This window comes from Microtus oregoni, unplaced genomic scaffold (genome assembly GCF_018167655.1).
Source record: "Microtus oregoni isolate MIOR12 unplaced genomic scaffold, Mior012 000037F_ref0000500, whole genome shotgun sequence".
NCBI classification, from domain to species: domain Eukaryota; kingdom Metazoa; phylum Chordata; class Mammalia; order Rodentia; family Cricetidae; genus Microtus; species Microtus oregoni.
Window position 1 is genome coordinate 20,436,981 of NW_024543096.1, and position 21,096 is coordinate 20,458,076.

At 36.0% G+C, this 21,096-nt stretch overlaps 1 protein-coding gene across 1 annotated transcript in view; it reads right to left on the reverse strand.

Moving 5' to 3' along the window:
• Nucleotides 1–1,112: 1,112 nt before the first annotated feature.
• Nucleotides 1,113–21,096, reverse strand: part of Scn7a (sodium voltage-gated channel alpha subunit 7) — a 64,242-nt gene continuing 44,258 nt past the window's right edge. Inside the window, exons 15-25 of the mRNA XM_041631544.1 lie at nucleotides 19,882–20,316; nucleotides 17,606–17,711; nucleotides 15,017–15,171; nucleotides 14,238–14,411; nucleotides 12,329–12,436; nucleotides 9,513–9,791; nucleotides 8,767–8,820; nucleotides 8,243–8,380; nucleotides 6,563–6,667; nucleotides 5,788–6,058; nucleotides 1,113–2,305 (exon numbers count right to left, since the gene is read on the reverse strand). Coding sequence (XP_041487478.1) covers nucleotides 1,242–2,305; nucleotides 5,788–6,058; nucleotides 6,563–6,667; nucleotides 8,243–8,380; nucleotides 8,767–8,820; nucleotides 9,513–9,791; nucleotides 12,329–12,436; nucleotides 14,238–14,411; nucleotides 15,017–15,171; nucleotides 17,606–17,711; nucleotides 19,882–20,316 — 2,889 coding nt within the window. The 3' untranslated portion in view covers nucleotides 1,113–1,241. The remainder of the gene's footprint in view (nucleotides 2,306–5,787; nucleotides 6,059–6,562; nucleotides 6,668–8,242; nucleotides 8,381–8,766; nucleotides 8,821–9,512; nucleotides 9,792–12,328; nucleotides 12,437–14,237; nucleotides 14,412–15,016; nucleotides 15,172–17,605; nucleotides 17,712–19,881; nucleotides 20,317–21,096) is intronic.

Below are 21,096 nucleotides of genomic sequence, written 5' to 3' on the forward strand. Positions count from 1 at the left end.
GTGTAGGTTCTTCTATGCTTCTTGCTCTATGAATCTAATCTGTAGCTGAGCTGGACCTTATGCACAGAGTGCCAGAGTGATGAGGAACCAGGAATCCAAAAGCAATGAAGCAACATACACTAATCAGAACTAAACAACTACTGTGAAACCACCACCACTACCACAACAGAACCAAGCAAGCAAGCATACGAAAAGCGAAGAAGAAAGAAAAGCAAAAAGAGGTGTTCAGCCAAACTTAAGAAGTATTTGTTACAAATTAGCCCTAAAGTCTCTATGACTGAACTCAAAGGCACTTTCTGAAGAACTGCATTTTCCCTTACTGTCAGAAGCATTTATTTATGTAAGTTTCTGATTTAATCCAGTACTTCCTATTTCAGAAGCAAAATCTCAATCTAAGGAAGTATCACATATTTGAAACTAAGTCCCAGGAGTGGTGACCTAGCCTGTAAAATCACATATAAGATAGAAAAGGAAAAATATTTAGCTGTTGAATTTTACTGTCATTTCTTCCCATCTCCTCCCCCTCATCTTCCACTAGAGACACCAACAGACAAGGCATGTTGAAAAAATTAAATAGCCAAACTACAACAGTAATCTGCTTTAGCTAACTGTACCAATACTGAGGTGCTTTTGGCCCTGATGTATAGGGCAGACTGAACAATGATGGAGGAAGGTCATTGGTTAAATAAAAAGAAACTGCTTGGCCCTCATTGGTTAGAAGATAGGTGGGAGGAGTAAACAGAACAGAATGCTGGGAGGAAGAGGAAGTGAGCTCAGACTCCACAGCTCTCCTCTTGGGAGCAGACGCCTCAGAGAGAGACGCCATGCTCCCAGCGCCCAGGCAGACACACGCGATGAAGCTCCGACCCAGGATGGACATAGGCTAGAATCTTCCCAGTAAGCGCACCTAGGGGCGCTACACAGATGATTAGAAATGGGCTAAATTAATATGTGAGAATTAGCCTAGAAGAGGCTAGATAGAAATGGGCCAAGCAGTGATTAAATGAATACAGTTTGTGTGTTGTTATTTCGGGCATAAGCTAGCCAGGCAGCCGGGGTTCTGGGGACGCAGCCCCGCCACCCTTATTACTACAGAACATGAACATGAGTTTGGCCTGGAGATGAGATGTGTGGGCACAGAAACATGTAATTATTTTCTCTACTCTGCGATCAGTACTCATACTTAGTTAAACTTTAAGTGTTTGGGAGATGTGGGAAGAAGTCAGGAATGAGAATTGAAATTAGATGTGGGTTTGAATAGATGTCTTTTCCTTGATTTTGTCAGAACGGACACCTTTAGAAGCGATATCATCTCTGTCATCATCTATTACAGGGATATCTGATGTGTTTTTGTCAGTTTGCCTTAAACGGTAACTCTTATACGCACGCTGGATGATGGTTGCTGAAACTGCCTCCTGTTTGCGTTTCAAAGTGGTTGTAATCGGTTCGTATGTGATTTTGAAAGGGTTTGCTAAGATAAACCCGGACTCTATCTCTGAAAGCATTTTCTCCACTCTCTCATCTTTCCCCATCACTCTTTTTGTAAAGGCAAGTAAGATGTCAAGGCAATGAATTCTGTCTCCTGCAGCCATAGGGAGATCCATAGCCACAAGCTGGCCCTTGTTCGGTTTTGCCATGAAAAGAGGTGGATCTAGAGCAGCTGCAAAATCTGAAAGCTTGCTAGAGTCTATGTACTGGGTCCTATCAGGGTCAAACCTGTTCCATACCTGGAAGAATTTCTTAAAGTCATCTTCGCTCAAGGTCCTGTGTTTTTTCTTATAAGGAATGCTCAGAAACTCCATGATCAACACAATGTACATATTAATAATGATCAGCCATGATATGAGGATGTAACTGACAAAATAAAAAATCCCAAGAGAAGGGCTCCCACAATCTCCCTTGACTTGGGTGCCAGGATTAATTTTATCAGGATCACAGTCAGACCATTGACTGTTGAAAATTGCATGCAGCATGCCATCCCAACCAGAAAATGTTGTAACTTGAAAGAGACAGAGCATACTGCTTCCAAAGGTCTCAAAGTTGGACACGTCATTAAATCCAGCTTCTTTCTTAACATAGGCAAAGTTGTACATTCCGAAGATGGAATAGGTGAACATGACCAGGAAGATGAGAAGACTAAGGTTCAGCAATGCAGGGAGTGACAGCAGCAACGGTAGCATCAGATCATAGAACACCTTTGGTCCTTTCCCGGGACGGAGGATGTGGATGACCCGAGAGAGAAGTATCAGTTGCACAAATGAAGGAGGCACCAAGTGTTGTCCTATTGTCACAGGCAGCAACAATCCTTAGTGTGAGAAGAGATACAAGTAGGCAACAAAATTACCCAAATGCAACCATGTACAGAAAACATCATTTATTTTGCAAGCACTCTATTTTTCTATGGATCATGAACCTACCGTCAATCCCTCCCTTAACATAGCTCACGTAACAGCATGTTAAACATTGGATGAGCTAAATACTAACTGTAGCAATGACTAGGCTACTTACCAAATTCTGAAGACATTTTTTCCACACTTTCAAGGTACTTCTGAAATCACAGATGACCAAATGTACACTTTAGGTCAATAATCAAAATTTTTCCGAATATTTCTGAATTAAGGAATTTTGCTCAATTTTATACTGAATGCCTTAAAAATGTATCATGTAAATATTGGGAGATGCATAATATAATTTCTCACAAAGATTTCATAATCCATTAACTTATGATAGCTATTAACGATGCAAGTCAAGAAGACATTATTGATAACTATAGGTATAAAATGTATAACATTCAGCGAATCATAAATTGTAATCTATTTTGTTTCTTTTATAAGTAGTATTTCAGGCCAAAGAACTTTAAATATGAGTAGAAGTTGTAAGCATTTCCTTATAATGTCACACTGGGTTTTGGTTGAGAAGTGTCATGAGGCTTTGCTCTGTTTTTTGAGAGAAGGGATCATGGCTGACACTTTTGTTAAAATGCCGACCCGATAAGATGGCATTTTTGTGAGGTTCCGTCATGTCTATATTCCTTCTAAAGTATGTTAGTGACTCTCACCCTAGCCAAAATCCCCTTTCTCCCCAGTCTCCCAAGATCTTCCATTATTCAAAAAGCATCTTCATTTCACCACGCACAAATTCATCCACATGCTCATCACCAGGAAATTAAGCACCTTATCTAAAATCTGTTCTCCTGATGACATGATTTTCCATGAAACACTGTCAAAAGTGAAGAAGGCATATTCTCCTTCCCTCTACATTTCTCAGGCCAAAAGCAGAATAAGGATCTTTGTACCTTCTCAGTGGGACTCGCAGGCAGATTTTGTTCAATCTTTTTATTAAGAGGTCAGATTCTGACTCTCTGGATCGTGCTGTTCCACTCAGTCCTTTCCTATGCCCTGGCTTTGTGTTCCACACCGTCCTCATCCTTTCTAGTCAGATGAAGGCTTTACTAAATGGTTCCAGCCCGTTCACCTCAGCCTCTCTCTCAATAAAGGACTCCCCCCAGGCTTCCACAATCTCAACTCAACTCAACCATACTCTTTACTTGACTACAGATGCCTGCATCAGTGCCTGGGGCCAGAAGAGTGGAGCATCAGGCTTTAATCGCTTTCTCACGGACTGATTTCCCCTTCATTGTCGTTCTGTAATTGTTTTCTTCCAGCTCTCTGTATCTTTCTATTAATCTTCGCACAGTCCTTCTTTCAGTAGTCGGTGGCATGAATTCACTATTCTCCTGAAAGTACTGACAATTCCGAAAGGGCTAAAGTGCTTTCAGGTGGGTAGTTTATGTTTTCTGTGATGAAAGTCCTGGTTAATATCATTAGACCTTTAAAAGTTTTTCTTTAATTTTTTGAGATTATAATCTAATTGTGGGAGGCCCAAAACTGTGAGCCTATGTCAACAATGACCAAAGGTCAGAGTTGGGATTTATGTAAATTCCTTCAAGGTTATTGTGTTTCTACCTCCCACAAAGGTCCCACCTAGATTTTGACCAGAGAGTTCTTTATCCTCAAGGATATTGTCAACAGGTGTGGCTAATAGCCAGCCCTTGCATTTCAGGAATAGAGAAGCAGATATGTTTCTGCTTCAAACAAAAGACTAAGGTTCAAGTTCCTTTAAGATGAGAGCATTGGATTCCACCCAGGGAGAGGTTTGCTTACAGAATATTTTGGTCTAGGGTGTGAGTGTGACTTGTTTTGTTCTTGCAACAGCAGACTAAGCCTGTGACCTTCACTTGGTCTATTCATTTCCTTGTACCCTGTTAAAGCACCTTTTTTTTTGTCTTACACCTACCTTTTGTGGTTAGGGGTACTTTAAGAAATTGGAAATTAAACATGGGCGATTTCAGTATTCACTGGAATTCTCTCCTGGTACTATTCTATATGTTTCTGTTTTATTATTTTTAAATGTGTCTTCATATTCTTTACTATATTTCTAAATCCCAATGCCCCTACCCTGGCAAGAAGTCTTTTTGTTAAAGCTGGTCCCCGAAATCTAATCACTTTAATTTCTCTTCCCTTTCCTTCATCTAAACCCTCCCATATACCTTGCATTACTCTCTTTCAAATTCATGGCCTCTTTTTTCAGTAATTGTTGTTAGACACACACACACACACACACACACACACCTAAATAAATAAATATAACCTGCTCCGTCTGTATAATATTATAGCATGTATGTTTTCAGGGCTGGCCATTTGGTATTGGGTCACCAACTGATGTGCTCTTCCTTGGGAAAGACTATTTCACTCTCAACAATCCTTAGTTGTCTGTAGTTCTTTGTGTAGGATCAAGATCTCTTTGACTTACCCCCAGAGCATGTCTAGCATCCTTGTTCAGCCATGTTTAGACAGTCATAGTGGGGAGACTTTATGGGTGTGGTTTCTGACATTTCTAGGAGACACATCCAACTTCCTGATCCTCTAGCTCTTACAAACTTACTGATTCCTCTTCTGTAAGGATCCCCGAGCCTTAGGTGCAGTATCTAACATCATGAATTCTTAAACGTTATCTACTCTCATGGAGCTCACATTCTGCTTATACAGAAGCAAAATGATTCCTGAAATCATTTTGTCCTAGACGCAGTGACTGTCTATGTCCTTACCTAGTATGTCTTTGTTTAAATTTGCTTCTTATATGATGTTTTCTCTGACCATCATTTACTGACAAGGTACCCTTCCCTCTATATGTGCTTTAGCACTCCTGCTTCTTACACAACAGCAGTATGCGCGTGTACTGCTGTGCACATGTATCCTTTGAGAGTCTGTAATTTAGGTACGTATACAAGTTATTTCTAACCTTTATATGCAGAGCCCGACCTATTTGGCAAGAGGATTAATGGAATGTATTAGTCAACAAAGAGTGAGATTACCCAAGGAAGAGAAAATTAGAGACAAATTCATTAAACCCTAAAACTATGAAACTAGTAACAAAAATCCTTTAAATCCTAAAATTCTAATGCTGCAATGGTTGGATTTTTTTTTTTAAATTTGGAAGCAAGAAATCTTAGTGAGTGCCACTTTAAAATACAGAGCTCCTTCTCCTTGCAGCCTTGAATGTCACAAACTACAGGTTACCAAGCAGGTATCATGTGTTTGTGACAGATACTTTAAGCTTTCTAACACATGAAATATATAAAGAAAAATATATATTACAAACAGTAATTCACTCTTTTGAGGAAGAAAATAGTCTCATCATTTTGCTTCTGAAGGGTCACTATCTTGGTAGGCATTGTGATCGACTGAATTAACTCTATATAGAAAATTTGACAGAAACAAACCTCACCTGTAATGGAGAAAACAATCACTGTAAAATCATGAACATTCCACACATCGGTGAAATAGTGGCAGTGGAAGGCAGTGAGCTTCAGTATGCATTCCAGAGTGAACAGCACAACAAAAACGGAGTTCATCCAGTAGATGGCAGCTACCATTTGTGGACTCTGCTCATCATTTTGTATCATAATGGTTGTTGCTTGGAAACAGATAAGAACTATGATGATAACATTAAAGACACGATGTGTTACTAGGTCAAAAATGAAGCCTTGGATCTTGTTCTGTAGTGGAAGAAAGGTGCAATATCGATTAACAAGTTACTTATATAAATATATACATAGTTCTGGATTCTACAAGTTCCCTCTCAAAATAATACAATAAGGAACATGTGAATTCTTTGTCAAAGAATATATTTTATAATTGTGTCAAAAGATTATATACATACATACTGTATTTATCTCTATATTTTGAGACAGGATAATGTGACCTACGCTTGTCTTAGACTTGCTATGTTGTGAAGACTGGCCATGACCTCCTCATATTCCTGCTTCTACCTCCCAAGTGCTGGGATTAGAGGCATGCCCCACTACACCTAACATATTTGTTAATAACACACATTTTTAACTTTTTAAAAAAGATAATGAATAAACTTATATTTACTTTTTGGTAAAGAGGTTTACTTATTTATGGTGATAGGGATCGAGCATCATGGTGATAGGGTTAGTTAGGAAAGCACTCTATTACCAATAAATTTATTTATTTAATTTAAAATAATATTTTCTTACTATGGGACGGGGTGCTGGTCTCTGAGGGTCTTCATACAGGAGCTTCTTCAGTGCCCAGTACTGCTTTTTCTGTTTTACTGTTATAAAGATATTTGATCCTCCCTGGTAAATAAATAAATAAATAAAATATATGAAAATCGAATTGCATTTCATCTAATTCTTTCCTTTACTGATGTGTACTTCAGAGACCTGGTCATCATTCTTTACTTAGTCAACTTTTGATATTTCTATATGAAAATTCATATGAAATACACAGGATACATGATGTTCAATCATCTGCATTATACTTTTCTATTTTTTGTTAGAGATAGAGAAGGCCCACTGTAAGAACTGACTTCAACAAATAACATTTGAGTCTTTTAACAAGAAGGAATAAATAAAATTAGAATTGGATCGATTTGCATTTGAATAAATTCAGTTATTGTCTTATTTTACAAATGCAACTGAAAGATTCTTATACATAATTCTGAAAGTATAGCACTCTTATCTAACAGCTGATTCATTTTTGTGTTTTTAGTGCTAATTTCAGTATCTCATAACAATATATAAAGTGAAGAGTGTCTTTAATCTAGGAATAGTCATTGTTTATTTTTTGAGTCAAAATCTCGTCACTAGAACTGGCATGTACCACCATCATGAAATCCAGAAACAAACCCTAATATATTGTCCCATTGTGGGGCAGTCCTAGGCTGCTGCAGCATCGACTCAAATTATAGGTTGTCAATTAGCTTTCAGCTCCTTCTGAGTAGCAGACCCATGTGCTGAACATGCCTCTGCATCCGTTTTATGATCTGCAACTTTCTCTACTTAAAAAAGAGCTTTCTAACTTAGGCTGGATCCATGCTGGTTATGACTCTAAAGGTTTAGAACACATTGATGTATGGAACTTGTCTATGGCTAGGGAGATGCCTGGGGCAAGGCGCTTGCCTTGTAAACAAAGGGATGATTCTGAGAGTCTAAGAACTGACAAAAGCCTGTAGGAGGACCTCACAGGTAATCTCAAGGTTGCAGGCAGAAGCAGAGACAGATCCCTGCAGTGCACTGGCTAGTTTGGTGAGCTCTGTCAAAGTTAACTTTTGGTTTCTATATGGATAGGCAAATGTGGATACATACATATGCATATATATGTGAACACACACACACACACACTCGCTATTTGGACAGAGCTGATGATGACTGTAGGTAGAGAGAGAAGTATCTTGAAATTGATCCAGTTTGACCAATTAGAGCTCATTGATTTTGTATATTTCTGGAAAGATTTCCTTGTTTGTGCAATACCAAATCTGAAATACATTTAATCACCATATATCATCATTTGTGTCTTGTACTTGATCACAAAAATGCTTTGAAGACTATCATCTCCTTATATCAAACAATAGTCAGACAGACTCTATTTCAAGAATAGGACTTTTTTCTGGATGTACGCATATATTTGTCTAATGACATAGTAAGGTCATTACACCATTATTTATAAACACACACATAAATGTAGAAACTTCTTAACTTTAGCTCTTGTCTGACTACATTTTACAATATATAAGTTTACAATATATAAGTACATTAGTTATTGTTCACTTATATTTTTACATGTAACAATGACATTAAACCAATAAGACAATTCTTGAAGTATTTTGTAAAGTTGTTTAATTTTAAGCACATACAAAGAATATTTATACTTATCTTAATTTTCTGCTTGTTGAAATTGCTAACAGTAACACCAACCAGCATACTCAGAGGGAGAAATAGTCCAAAGATAACAAAGATGATAAAATAGTTGTACATGTATAGGCTGTGTTCATAAAGAGGCTGCATATATACCTAAAATTGAACGTGAACAAATTAGTAAAACATGGATGCTAATTTTCTAAAACGTGAGACTCATCAGACAACTGACGACAACAAACCCAACCCCAATACATAAATCAAATGCTTCCCTAGCTTCTTGGTGCAAGGGTATCATGGTCTTATTCATGGCTTTGCTCATTTGGGCTTTTAAATGTGTTTATTTAGTCCAGTTATTGTGAAGAAAATGATAACAGTCTTTCAAGAGACATAGCTGAGACTCAATTGTTGATGTGTTATTGGGAAAATATTCAGTGCCCATGAAACACCAACTCTGAAATTCTTAATCCTTATAAATTACTCTGGTGATCTGTGCTTAAGTTATCGTCTTGATAATGACATTGCAAATGTCAGCTACTTACATCAACAGAATCAACTGCTGAATACATTATTCCCATCCATCCATTAAATGTTGCCTGTCGAAAGTAAGATAAATATGGATGAATTTTATAGAAAACTTTTTATGGTAAATAAAAATCAAACCTTCATTTTTTTCTTGTTTAGTGCTCTAAAACGCTGAATGATGAGGCTTGCCACACTTCCATACATTGTGGAACTAAGACACTTAACATGTCCAATTTATTTATCTAATTATTAATATTCATAAACTATTTAGCATGGTTTCAGTAGAATAAGAGAGAAAATAGGAACTAATTTTGAATTGTAAATATATGCTAATAAGCATGAAAGCTTTTGGTCTTATTCACGTGACTTGTAAATGGTGGACCCTTCGTATTTGTTGGTATCAGACAACCAAGGACCCATCCCTCAGCATGTTAATCAGTATGAAGACCATCGCAAGCCAATAGACTGAAAGGCTGTGATCCTGTCACTAAATGAGCAGGGGAGGAAAGAGCCAAGTCCTGCCATTCCTTGCTTCTGTCTGCACTGCTGTTCCTACTTTCTCCCCCACAAGAGCAAGGACTGTGTTTTATTAGATCTTCAAAGAAAACTAGAACAGCATGAATCTCATTATTGTTATCAGTTAACAACTGCTCAGCTATTTTATGGCCATATCTATAAATTACCCAAATTCTCTTCAAAATACAAGTTTGAACTCTAGATTGAAAGTCAATTTGATTTTCAATAGTTCAAAAAGTATACTCACCACTTGGAACAGAGAAAGAAAACCATTTCCAACATTATCAAAGTTCAGTTTGTCATTCTCCCAGGGCATTGATTCATTAAATACCAGATTTTCACACTGACTTTTATTCATAACTTCATGTATAAAGAATACTTCTCCGCTTGTTGGATCTATGCATTTGTAGAACTTGCCAGCAAATAAGTATACTCCCATAATACTGAAAAGCAGCCAGGTCATTAGACAGATCAGAAACACACTCCAAGTGGGTGATGTTGTTTTTATCAAAGCTGTCAGAACCACCTGGAGAATAAACAAATGAAGGTTTTATATCAGGAAGGGAGAACAGTCTTCATGTCTGATCACATTAAAAGTACTCATTAACATAGTGCCATAGTGAATCATATACAATGCATATCCAGAGATTGAATAATTCATAAAAAAGTGTTAGAATCATCTAGATAGTCGATTTTAATAAAAATATACTAAAAGGCCTTAAACGTAAAAAATTGGTACATCATTGATAGGCAATAAAACTGATTAGTTCAAATACTAGACTAAATTTTTTATTCAGTGACCACACTCATTCACTGAGATTGTATATGATGTTAGAATGGCTAAGATAACTTAAACTCAATGCATTAATTAGACTGTGGAGAAAGTATATAAAAAGTGATAGGGAATGGACTGAGAACTGACTTGAAGCTTTTGATCTTTGAAAGGATGGACTTACAAAGGAGACAATAAATGAACGGCCCAGGAGATATGAAGCCGAAATGGATATATTGGTGATGGATTGGCTCACTGATCATGCAGCTCTACCTACCATAAAATGAAATTATGGGATGTCTATGTAAATGGACTGGGCTGGAAACACTGTGCTGAGTGATAACCCGGATCTAGAACAATCATCATTACATGTTGTCTAAAACTTTTATGTGATCTTAGCCTGGAATCTTTGCATTGTTTAATTTGAACTAAAATGGGTCCATTGGTGGTAAAGGAGAAGAAGGACCTTAAGGGAATGGGATGGGTGAGTAGAACATAGGTGATAAGAAGGACAAAAGAGGAGTGATTGGGATGAGGTTTATGTTGGGTTGGATAGGAGCTGGGGGAGGGACAATTAACACAGAGGATGTTTCTAAAGCCATATGGAAACCTACTATTTTATAATCTCTCTCTATATATGTATTCACATACATATTTATCTACATACATTCATTTACTAGTTTAATTGTAGACACCCGACATAGGGATTATGCTTATTCAAGAAGCCATAGGCTGCTAAACCAAAAGCCTAGGGCATGTGTGGGATATCTCCTCTTGAGTAGTTGGACCCTGAGGGCCCCAGTATTCTCATTACTTTTTGTCTCTCACAAGTATTTGATGATGAGACCCTATTGCAGAAGACACCACACACACTGGTCACAGGATCTAGAGAAATCAGGTGGTCATTGAAAGCTGCCTCCGTATTAGCTTTCATCATTATATCAGAATGTGCTATGCAGACTGCTGGGGGGAGGGGCGGGAAAGTCTTTAAAAACCTTCAAAAAAGCTGCAAGTGCTGGGAACTGCAGTAATGAATGGTGAAACAAGATATGGCCAAGGTGCAATAGCTGTAAGCATTATGGGGATAATTGCCCGATTTCTGGTTGGATGTAAGGTATCCTCCTCAGGAGGAGACATGTTTAGTGCTGCAAAGCTGTCTGACCAGGTCCTAAATGTAAATCTGCTACTATTATTTTGTTAAGTGAACATTGTATCAAACTATCTTAAAAATTTATATTTCTCTTGCTGTAGATTAGTCCAACTCTTAGACATGGCCGAAGAAGTCTCTCCATGCCTCGGATAACAGTTAATGCCCAAACAACAGGAGAATGTGAGGAGAGCGGCTAAGTGACTGTGGCGTGGTCAGCCACGAATGGAACATTCAAACCATTCTTCCTCCCCACGGCCCAGGAACCAGGGCAGAAAGGGGGCAGAGGGATTCTAAGAGCCACTGGTGAGGAAAGACCAGGGTGAAACTGTATTTAAGACATGACAGGACACCTGTACTCAGGAACTGATAGCAGCCATTGCTGCCAGCACAGATTAAACAAGTCTACATTCTAGGATGGAGTAAAAAGAGGATCAAGAGGTTCCTGAGCCCCTGTTAGTAAATGAAGAGCTGTGGCTAGTGATGTCTTCTGGTGAACGAGGGTCAGTTTTCTTTCAGGGTGTGGCTCTTGGTGGGTCAGCTGTACTCCAGTGGATTTCTCACACCCAGAAGTATACACAAATTAGAGTCAATGAGTTATTAAATAAAACACCGGAAAAAGACATGATATGGGTAGGAGGTGTAAGGAGATAGGGGTGGATCTAGGAGAAGTTCAAAGAAAGAGTTGTGGGTGAATGTGATCAAAACATTTATAAAATTAATAAAGAATTCATTGAAATACTAAAATAGTTAATGAACTGATTGAAGTTTTATTTCCTGGCAGTTACAAGCACACCACACACACACACACACACACACACACAGATGATATATATATCATATATATATATATACACACACACACACATATGGGTTAGAAATACATTGTTTCTGAAACTGTATTTAACCTGTCAACTTGTAACTTATCTTTATTTATACTGTTAATTTTGTATCTAATTATCAACTACTAAAGTCTTTAAGAGAGCACTAACAGAGCTAGAGCTTCTTTATTTGCATGAAATGTGATATGCTATTTTTCTGTTTTAAAAGAACGGTTAAAAGCAACAATAAAGTCTGTAAATTCGTGGAAATGTAATGGTCCCAAATGAAAACTCCCAGCCCAGTTTTAAGCCTTCTGTCATACCTTCATCCTTTCAAACTGAGACAGAACTCTGAGTGCTCGAAGGAATTTGAGGGAAGTGAGTGGTTTCAGATCTTCTCGAGTTTTGCCTATTAAGCTAAGACAAAACACCTGAAAAACGTTAAAAAAGAGTGTGATCATGAACTTTGTGCTTATAATAAAAGACACGTCAATACCTACCATCCAACCTTTAAAACACTTAAATATACATTTCACAGTATCTTAATAATACAAACTGTAAGAATATCATTTTCATTAAAATCTTTTTAAAAATAATTTGACAGTAATCATTTCCATAAATGAATACCATTACCTATATAAAGATTTATAAATTTGATATTCAATATGATCAAGATTAATATTTATATTGCTTTTCAGTTTAAAACAAGATCATTTTTAATATGGCAATGAAAATATATTCATTAAAACAAGATATAGAATATACTTACATATTCACCTCTGAATTATTATGGTTAAGGTATCATATAAAATAAGAATTCAGAAACCAGATATGAAGAAAGATATTAATTTAATTAATTATAAAATTATTAGTATGAAGTTACATGATTTGTAAATTTATATTCAGAAAATCATCAGAACTTAATATATGGGACTTAGAATTAAACAAGATCAGTATAGCTATAATCAAACTTTTATTATATCTATATGCTTCTTATATTTTCAATACAATATAGAGAAATAATATCTTTTTGTTCTTAATTCTGTACTATAAAGATGGTTGAGATAGCCTTAGAAACACATATGTACATAAGCGTCCAGGGAGCATTGAGCATATGTGCAGTGTCTTTTTCTGTTGTTTTATGGAGTATAAGGCTAATGGTAAGAACTGACTTAGATGACACAGGTTGCCTACTGCAAGTCATTAATTATAAGTAGAAAAGCCTCCACAGTTGTTCATAGGATAGACAGTAATCTAGTTATTGGGTAAATGTTATTAGCTATATGGTATGCCTAGAAGGCATTGGGGATAGGAGGGAAAATAATATTCAGAAAAATTCTGTCCTAACAGAACTTATCTTATAGTGTAAGAAGACAAATTGAAAATAAAATCAAGAACAAAAACCATAAAACAAAGAAGGGAATAAATTATCTAACACTCCTAAGTTTTACTGAGGTGAAAAAATGACAAAGAAAATACTAGGGATGGTTGTAGTTTTAATTAGCTAGCAAAGGATGAAGGACTTCAAAGGTTTCATTTTAGCTATAACAAAAATACTAGCAAAATCCCAGATTGTGGGATAACTACCAGGCAATAGGACAGAAGTCACACTGGCTAATTTGAAGTGTTTCAAAAGCCAGTGCTGGTAGATGAGATGTCAAGAGAATAACAGGGTGGTCGTGAAGTAGAGTAGCAGGTGATCTCATCACACGTAGGGTCTGGAAGAATCTTCTGCTCTGAGGAGGAGAGACTGTTATAGGATCCCACAAACAGAAGTGCATTGAATGACATCCACCTTATACTTTTCACTTTGATTTCTGTGCAGAAAACAACAGAAGCTACACCTTGGCCAGAGGAAGAATATCAGCTAAGAAGCGGCATGAGAAACCCTGACACCTTGAAGGATGATGATGGCGACACAAAAGTCAAAGTGTGGATGTCGTATTTGAAAGCCAATTCAGTAGAACTTAAAGATTTTTAGTGATGTTTCCAAGATACTGTTCAATAAAATTGTTCTCATCAGTAATTTCACAGGTGAATTATTAAAAGGATCTAGAACTGTAATGTTGAATATTTCAAGTTGTGCAGTGACAGGATATGAATAGGAATTAAATATTACAGATGGGGAAATTATAGAAATTATGCTGATGTTGAGGCTGTGCTGGGGGAGAAGGTAGGAATAAGGTGAAATGCTGAGAGTAAACAGAAAATAGTTCTTAAAAAAATACATACGAGGACGACCATGAAGTCCAGCTTGTACCACGTGTTAGAGAAATAGGCTTTAAAGCCATAAGCTACCCACTTGAGAAGCATCTCCAGAATGAAGATGTAAGCAAAGATCATGTCTGCATATTCCAGTAAGATCTTAATGGTTTTTCGCTGATCAATATATATATCTTCAAGAGCCTGTAATTAAAATTTTTAAATGTTAATATACAATAATTCTAGGAACTCTGATTATAAGGAATTAAATTCAACTCAAGTGCATTGAGACATAAACTAAAGACATTAGTAAATTGGGAGCATGGGGACAATGGGAGAGGGTTGAAAGGGGAGGACAGAGGAACGGAGGGGAGCAGAGAAAAATGTATAGCTCAATAAAATCAATAAAAATAAAACTAATATATAGTACATTATATCTAGTTTATCTATTTTTACTTCCTTTTCTCATTACTATATGTAATTTTGAAATTATTATTTAATTTTGATACTTAAATTTAACATCAATACTAAGTGTTTGTACATATTATAAATATAACATTTACCATAGGTAGACCAGTGATACAAAATTTCATATTATAAAATAGTATTGATATTAAATTTAATATTGAATCATTTGTACGTATTGTTTAATAAAATGTAAGATATTTTCTAGTGATAACAAATCGCAGAACATTAAATCTGGAGCTATATTAAGTATTCTGGGCAAAGCCATCTGGCATAGTGTTGATCTTGAAATGATAATCATAGAGGTTATTTTCACAAGACGTTTACTGAGGCTGAGTGCTCACCAGGGTGCCTGTGCTGAGCAGAGTGACCATGCCAATGAAACACGTGAACCAGCTGTTTTCCACTATCTTGCAGCAAGTTTTCCTTATGTTCTTCCAAATATTTCCATTCCGAGAGTCTCTGCTGACATGACCTGGTGAAGATTTTCGTTCATAACCTGCCAAGAAGGAAACTGGTAGAAGTAAATATCTAGAAACTCACAAAGAGTAAATGTCTCAACCTTTAGATGCCTTATCAATGACTTATTTACTGAATCAGATACAGATGGGGTGTGATTTACACACAATTGACTTTTTACTGCTGCTCAGTGGTCTGCGATCAGTGAGGAGCAAAGAACTGAACTTGTGGGTTTGGAGGAGGAGGAAATAACCCAGCAGGTAGATATAACAGAACGTCCTTCAACCCTACACCGAAGAGAACTAACACAAATCAAAGCTCTTCCTCCATGCTACCCCAAATGTACACACACATGTGGGAGCTGGTGAATCACATTTTGAATACTCAGTGCAAGGATTTAAGATATTTACTTATATTAACACATATAATATTAAGTCAGCTAAATGTCTTAGAAACTGATTCTTAGGCATCGTGGAAATAGGAAAGTTGAGTGATACAATTTAAAGAGACAGTCAGGAATGCCAAGTACTTCATGGGTTGAGTATATGTAGCTGCAGGAAGCCTGCCTTTCTGCCAAAAAGAGCTAGTACAAACAAATCTGTAGCTTGACAAGGGAATGGTTATTGGAGGTATTGAATATATGAATGTGAGTGGAATGTAAAGTTAAAAAAATCATTTTAGTAGTTTTTTATTGTTAAATTATGTATCTTTCTAAAAATGGGATATATTTATACCTTTGTTTTAGATGATTAATATCCTTGAATTTACATTGCTGAAATATTTATGTGTGTGTTTAGGGCAGGGCATTTACCCATGTTGGTAAGTGTGAAGTTGACACTGAGATGTCTTCCTCAATATCTTCTATATCTGTGTTTTGAGACAGGTTTCTCACCGGACCTGGAACTTACCATTTCAGCTAGACTGGCTGGCTCCCTGGATACCCCCCCGCCCCCGTGTCTGCTTCCCCATCACTAGAATTAAAGACATGTGTTACCAGCCTTGACTTTCATATGGATGCTTGGGATCTGGTCATGATGGATTGTATAGCAAGCACTTTATTCCTTGAGTCATCTCTTCAGTCAAAATATGTTCTTATTGTAAAACTATTAATTGACGATTTTTGGCAGTTAGTACTTCGATGACTTTTCACTGATCTAAAAAGTCCAAATACGTAGTAATTTCTTAATCTTGCTAGGAATCACATTTGAATTATAAATCACTGAGAAGTATATGTCATGTATCTAGTGTGATGAAGACCTCACTGAAATTGTATATTTTCATGCAGTAGATTGTTGTCTGAAGTTTCTGTCCTACCCGACCCCACAGCTGTTTAGTCCCAAATAAACACACAGAGGTCTACATTAGTTATAAACTCATTGGCCTATTAGGTCAGGCTTCTTACTAACTCCTATAACTTATATTAGCCCACAATTCTTGTCTGTGTTAGCCACATGGCTTGGTACCTTTTTTGGTGAGGCAGTCACATTTTGCTTGCTCTGTGTCTGGCTTCCTCTCCGTCTGGGTGATGACTGCAGCCTGAAACTTCCCTCTTCCCAGAATTCTTGTTGCCCTGCCTCTACTTCCTGCCTGGTTTCCCCATCTCTATTTCCTGCCTGGTTGCTCCACCTATACTTCCTGCCTGGCTACTGGCCAATCAGCATTTATTTAAAATACAAGTGACAGGGTACAGACCATTTTCCCATAGACTTTATTAATTTCTATGTAAAATATCTAAACATATAATTTACTTTCCTATTATATTTATATAATTTTTGATTCAAGTTGTAATGTCTAAGATTATTTTACTTCCCTTTAGAGTATATGTGATATATGAAAATATTTTATGTAATACATGAATGTGAGTATTGATTTAGCTATACTTCCTGTTTTTCATGTTATAGAATAATGTACTCAGTTGCATAACTACAGTATGCAATTAAATATGAACATTAGATATATTCTTAATACTATGTATATCAGGAATACTACATTTGAGTAAATTTTAGGATCAATATTATTCTACTAATAGACAAGTGCTCAAAGTTTCTTTCTCTATCAACTATGTCAGTCACTACAGGCAGAATCGGTGAGCTAGGATAATGATGATACTGATGACATTATTCAGTGTTTGCATGGACAAGCACACACACTAACTTTTTTAACCAGCTTATGAGGTTTGTCATTGTTTAGATTAAGGAGCAATGAGAGGAAGAGAAAACAGACAGTAAATAGGGAGGTGAAATCAAACTTGATGGCAGAGACAGCTGTCATATTAGATGATACCAAATAGACTCTCTTTTCCCAAAGATGGATTTTTCCTTTATACTTCTTGATCTATTAAGTTATGGGTGGGTGAATGAATACACATTTCAATATGAATACAACCCTTCTATAATTAAGGCTAAAAAAAAATATTTAGATTCAGAGAAATTAGGTCTAATTTTGAAAAAATTACCAAAGAAGCTGCTACTTGCCATTTTTGTGAAGCTTTGGCTTTTCATGTTGATAGACCATTTCTTCTTCTTCAGAGATTGCAATATCAACAGTGCTGCATTCAGATGAACTAGACTGCTTCATTTTCTTGAAAAAATATAGCCCCAACAAAATAGTTACAGCCAAAGTTTAACTTGATAATTCTAGGTTTATTTCATATAAATATTATATACAGGAAAAATATTATCAAAATTAAAAAAAAAACATCATGTTAATTTGGGAGCTGATACTGAAACTCATTTTGTAAATAAGGATTTGTTTTTTAAATTGGTTTGAAATACTGAGTGAATAACATTAGATAAAATCAAAGGTTAGCTAAAAAGAACTTTGATCATAGTTTAAAAAAAAATAAGGGAGTTTGAATTTTAAGGCTTTCACTTGGACCACCTAGATGAAGTTTTAATTAGCTAGACAGCATCACAATAAGTCATTCTATGCTAATTTAAGCAGACAAGAATGCTTTTCAATATAATCTTAAATCCATTCTGAAGAGTCTGTGTTCACCAACTTTGAGTGTGAGCTTATCATGATGGGAAATGAGAAAATCACACAGTGATCTGTGCCCAGGACAGAATGGGGCAAATGGACAAGCCCTGGAGGAAGATCCTGGGGAAAGAGAGGGTTCTTCCTTCCCCTCGCCCTTGACTGAATGAAGCACAGGGCTGCTGGGTCAAGGTGATGTTTGATTTATTCATCTGACAAATGCTTTAGTTTACCTTATTTTAATATGGACATATCATCCTTTAACCTTGACAGGATCCTGTACATGAGTAGCATCAAACAATATTTCCTAATTAACATAAATCAAACATGAATGTATAAAAAAAAACTTTACTAATGTAGGCTTATTTAGGTAGCAATTGGAAAAGGACCTTAACAATGTTTGGTCATTCCTTTTGATCATGTGCAATCAGTATAATGGGAAGCTTTCTTTGCTAGTCTTTACATGGCCAGTTGTCATCTCAGCAAAAAGTGTTGCTTGAGTAGAGATACAAAGTGTGCAGGAAATATTACTTAGATATGTATTTTTTATTACTGAAACCCTTTTCTTTTCAATTTTATTTAGTTTTGGTGAAATAAAAAACTATACCAGTGCATTTGTTTGGTTAAAGGCACTGAGCAAAGGAAAAATAATGTGCAGAGACTCAGTTGCTGAAATGATACACCAGATATATTTTTTAATATTTCAAACACATGTATACAGGCTATAAATATGATCTTTTAACAACTTTACTTTATTATATAACAAATAGAACAAAATATAAGTTACAGTAATAATTTACTTTTTAGATTATTAAATATAATGAAAAATTGACATAGAACTATATTATAAGTATTACAGTCTGATATGTAGCTTGTTCAGTCTTATAATTTGTACACACATAAATATTTTAATGGAAGGATAGGTTGCAAAAATAAAAATATTAAACCTTTTTAATTAATGTGCTTTACATGATTAATTTGTTGTATTTTTAATCAATGTACACTAATATTCTTGGACTACATAATAAAGTACCTGACTAAATACATAGCTAAACATAACATCCTGGAATAAATCTCTGAAGAGTTATTTAACCAAATAAAGGCACAACTAATTATACAATATTATTGACAGTTTCTGGAATCCAAATATTTACAGTTATTTTACATAATTGTTTTACTCTATATTTTGTGCTCTAGACAATCTAATGATATTATCAAGAGTTTCCACCAGTTAGAAGTAGAATGATAATGATTTTATCTAGAGATACATGGAAGCCAAGTCTTCAGATGAGACAGAGATGTGTAGGTGTGTGATAAATAGGAATTCCCATCACCCATTGGATAGCTATTCTCATATCTTTAAGATGATAATGCATAAAGAATTAAATCTCCCAATCACACACATCAGTTCTCTAACTTAGATTCCTTAAAGGGGTTTTTCATCACCACAGATTGTCTTGTTTTTAGTTTATAGAATTTCACAGTAATAGCATGTAATATCTCCAACATGATAACTAAATTCTAGGCAAATTCTCTCCGCTGCTATGCTATTTTCCTTGCTTCTTCCTTCCAAAAAAAATGTATCCTCATTTTCCAATGAGGAAACAACAACTTGGACATCTAAGTAGTTTGGTCAAAACCATGAAATACAGTAGTTGGGGACAATGGAGTGAATATCAAATGCACGATCTTATTCTGTAATGTCAATATTGATTTAATTCTCAAATAGAATCACAAACCCATTCTAAATAACGAATATAAAAGAACTGCTTACCTCTTTACTGTCTCCATTCCCAGACTTGCTTCGAGTCTCCTTGATATCCAGATTTTCCATTTCAGATTCTCCTGAAGCAATTGGCACAGTTTCTGAGACACTGGGACTAGCAATCAGTGACTGGCTTTCAGATTCAGTTACTGGGGTTTTCTCTGGGCTACTGTTCTTTTCCTTATATCTCAGGAATGTTTGGGTATCGCTCAGTTCAGAAAGAGTGTGGCCAGAAATGTCTTTAACACTTGTATCACATAGTTGGTCTTTTGCTTCCATAGGAACGGTGCTTTTTGTGCACAATATTTTAAGAAGCACACAGTTTATTCCTTTTTTTATCCTGGCCATGGTAAGCTGAAAGTTTTTGGCTTCTTTGTTCATCTCTGCTGTTGTAGCTTCATATGAACTGAATGAATACACCAGTGCCACAAAAAGGTAAAGTACCTTTAAATGAAAATGAGACTGACTATTATATCATATTCTGCAAAAAAATATTTTTAAAATATTTTATGCCATATCATTTTCTTGGAAGACGTAAAGATTCCTTATTCAACTTATTTGGCAGCAGTTCAGTTGTAAGGATATTGAAAAGTAAAAGCTTTCTCCCTTCTATAATGCAACTTGTTTACCCATTGTTTTACAATAATTACTGTGCTGTTTGGTCACGTGATAATAAAAAATCATTCTGATGATCAGGACAAGACTACATATCAATAACCTCAGAATCTCTGGGTGTGGCTTCAAGGCATGAGTACACCATTAACAATTCCCCAGGTAATGCCAGTATGCAGGTAGGTTTGACAGACAGCCAGCCTTACATTTAAGTGCTTTGTAAAACCTCACAAGCAAACACATCTTTGGGAATGGAGTTACAAATGAATTACATTTTCATATGTCTGCATGGAATTGGAGACTGCAGATCTAACGGTTTTCCACATGACGTCAAAGCTACTTTGACTAACAAGATTATGAACTAGTGCAAGTCAATAGAAAAATGATGGAACTCACTCACACATGCATTTATAAGGGATATACTAGTGAATTTATTAAACTATATCTATTTCAATACTATTAAGACATAAACATAAAACTGCTAATAACATACATTCCTTTTGGTAAAACTTCAATTGCAGTTAGTTTTTCTCGGCTACTACATATCTCATGCTAGGTCAACTGTATTTCAATTGATAATCACCAAGTACCTACTAGTAGACAATCAAGCTA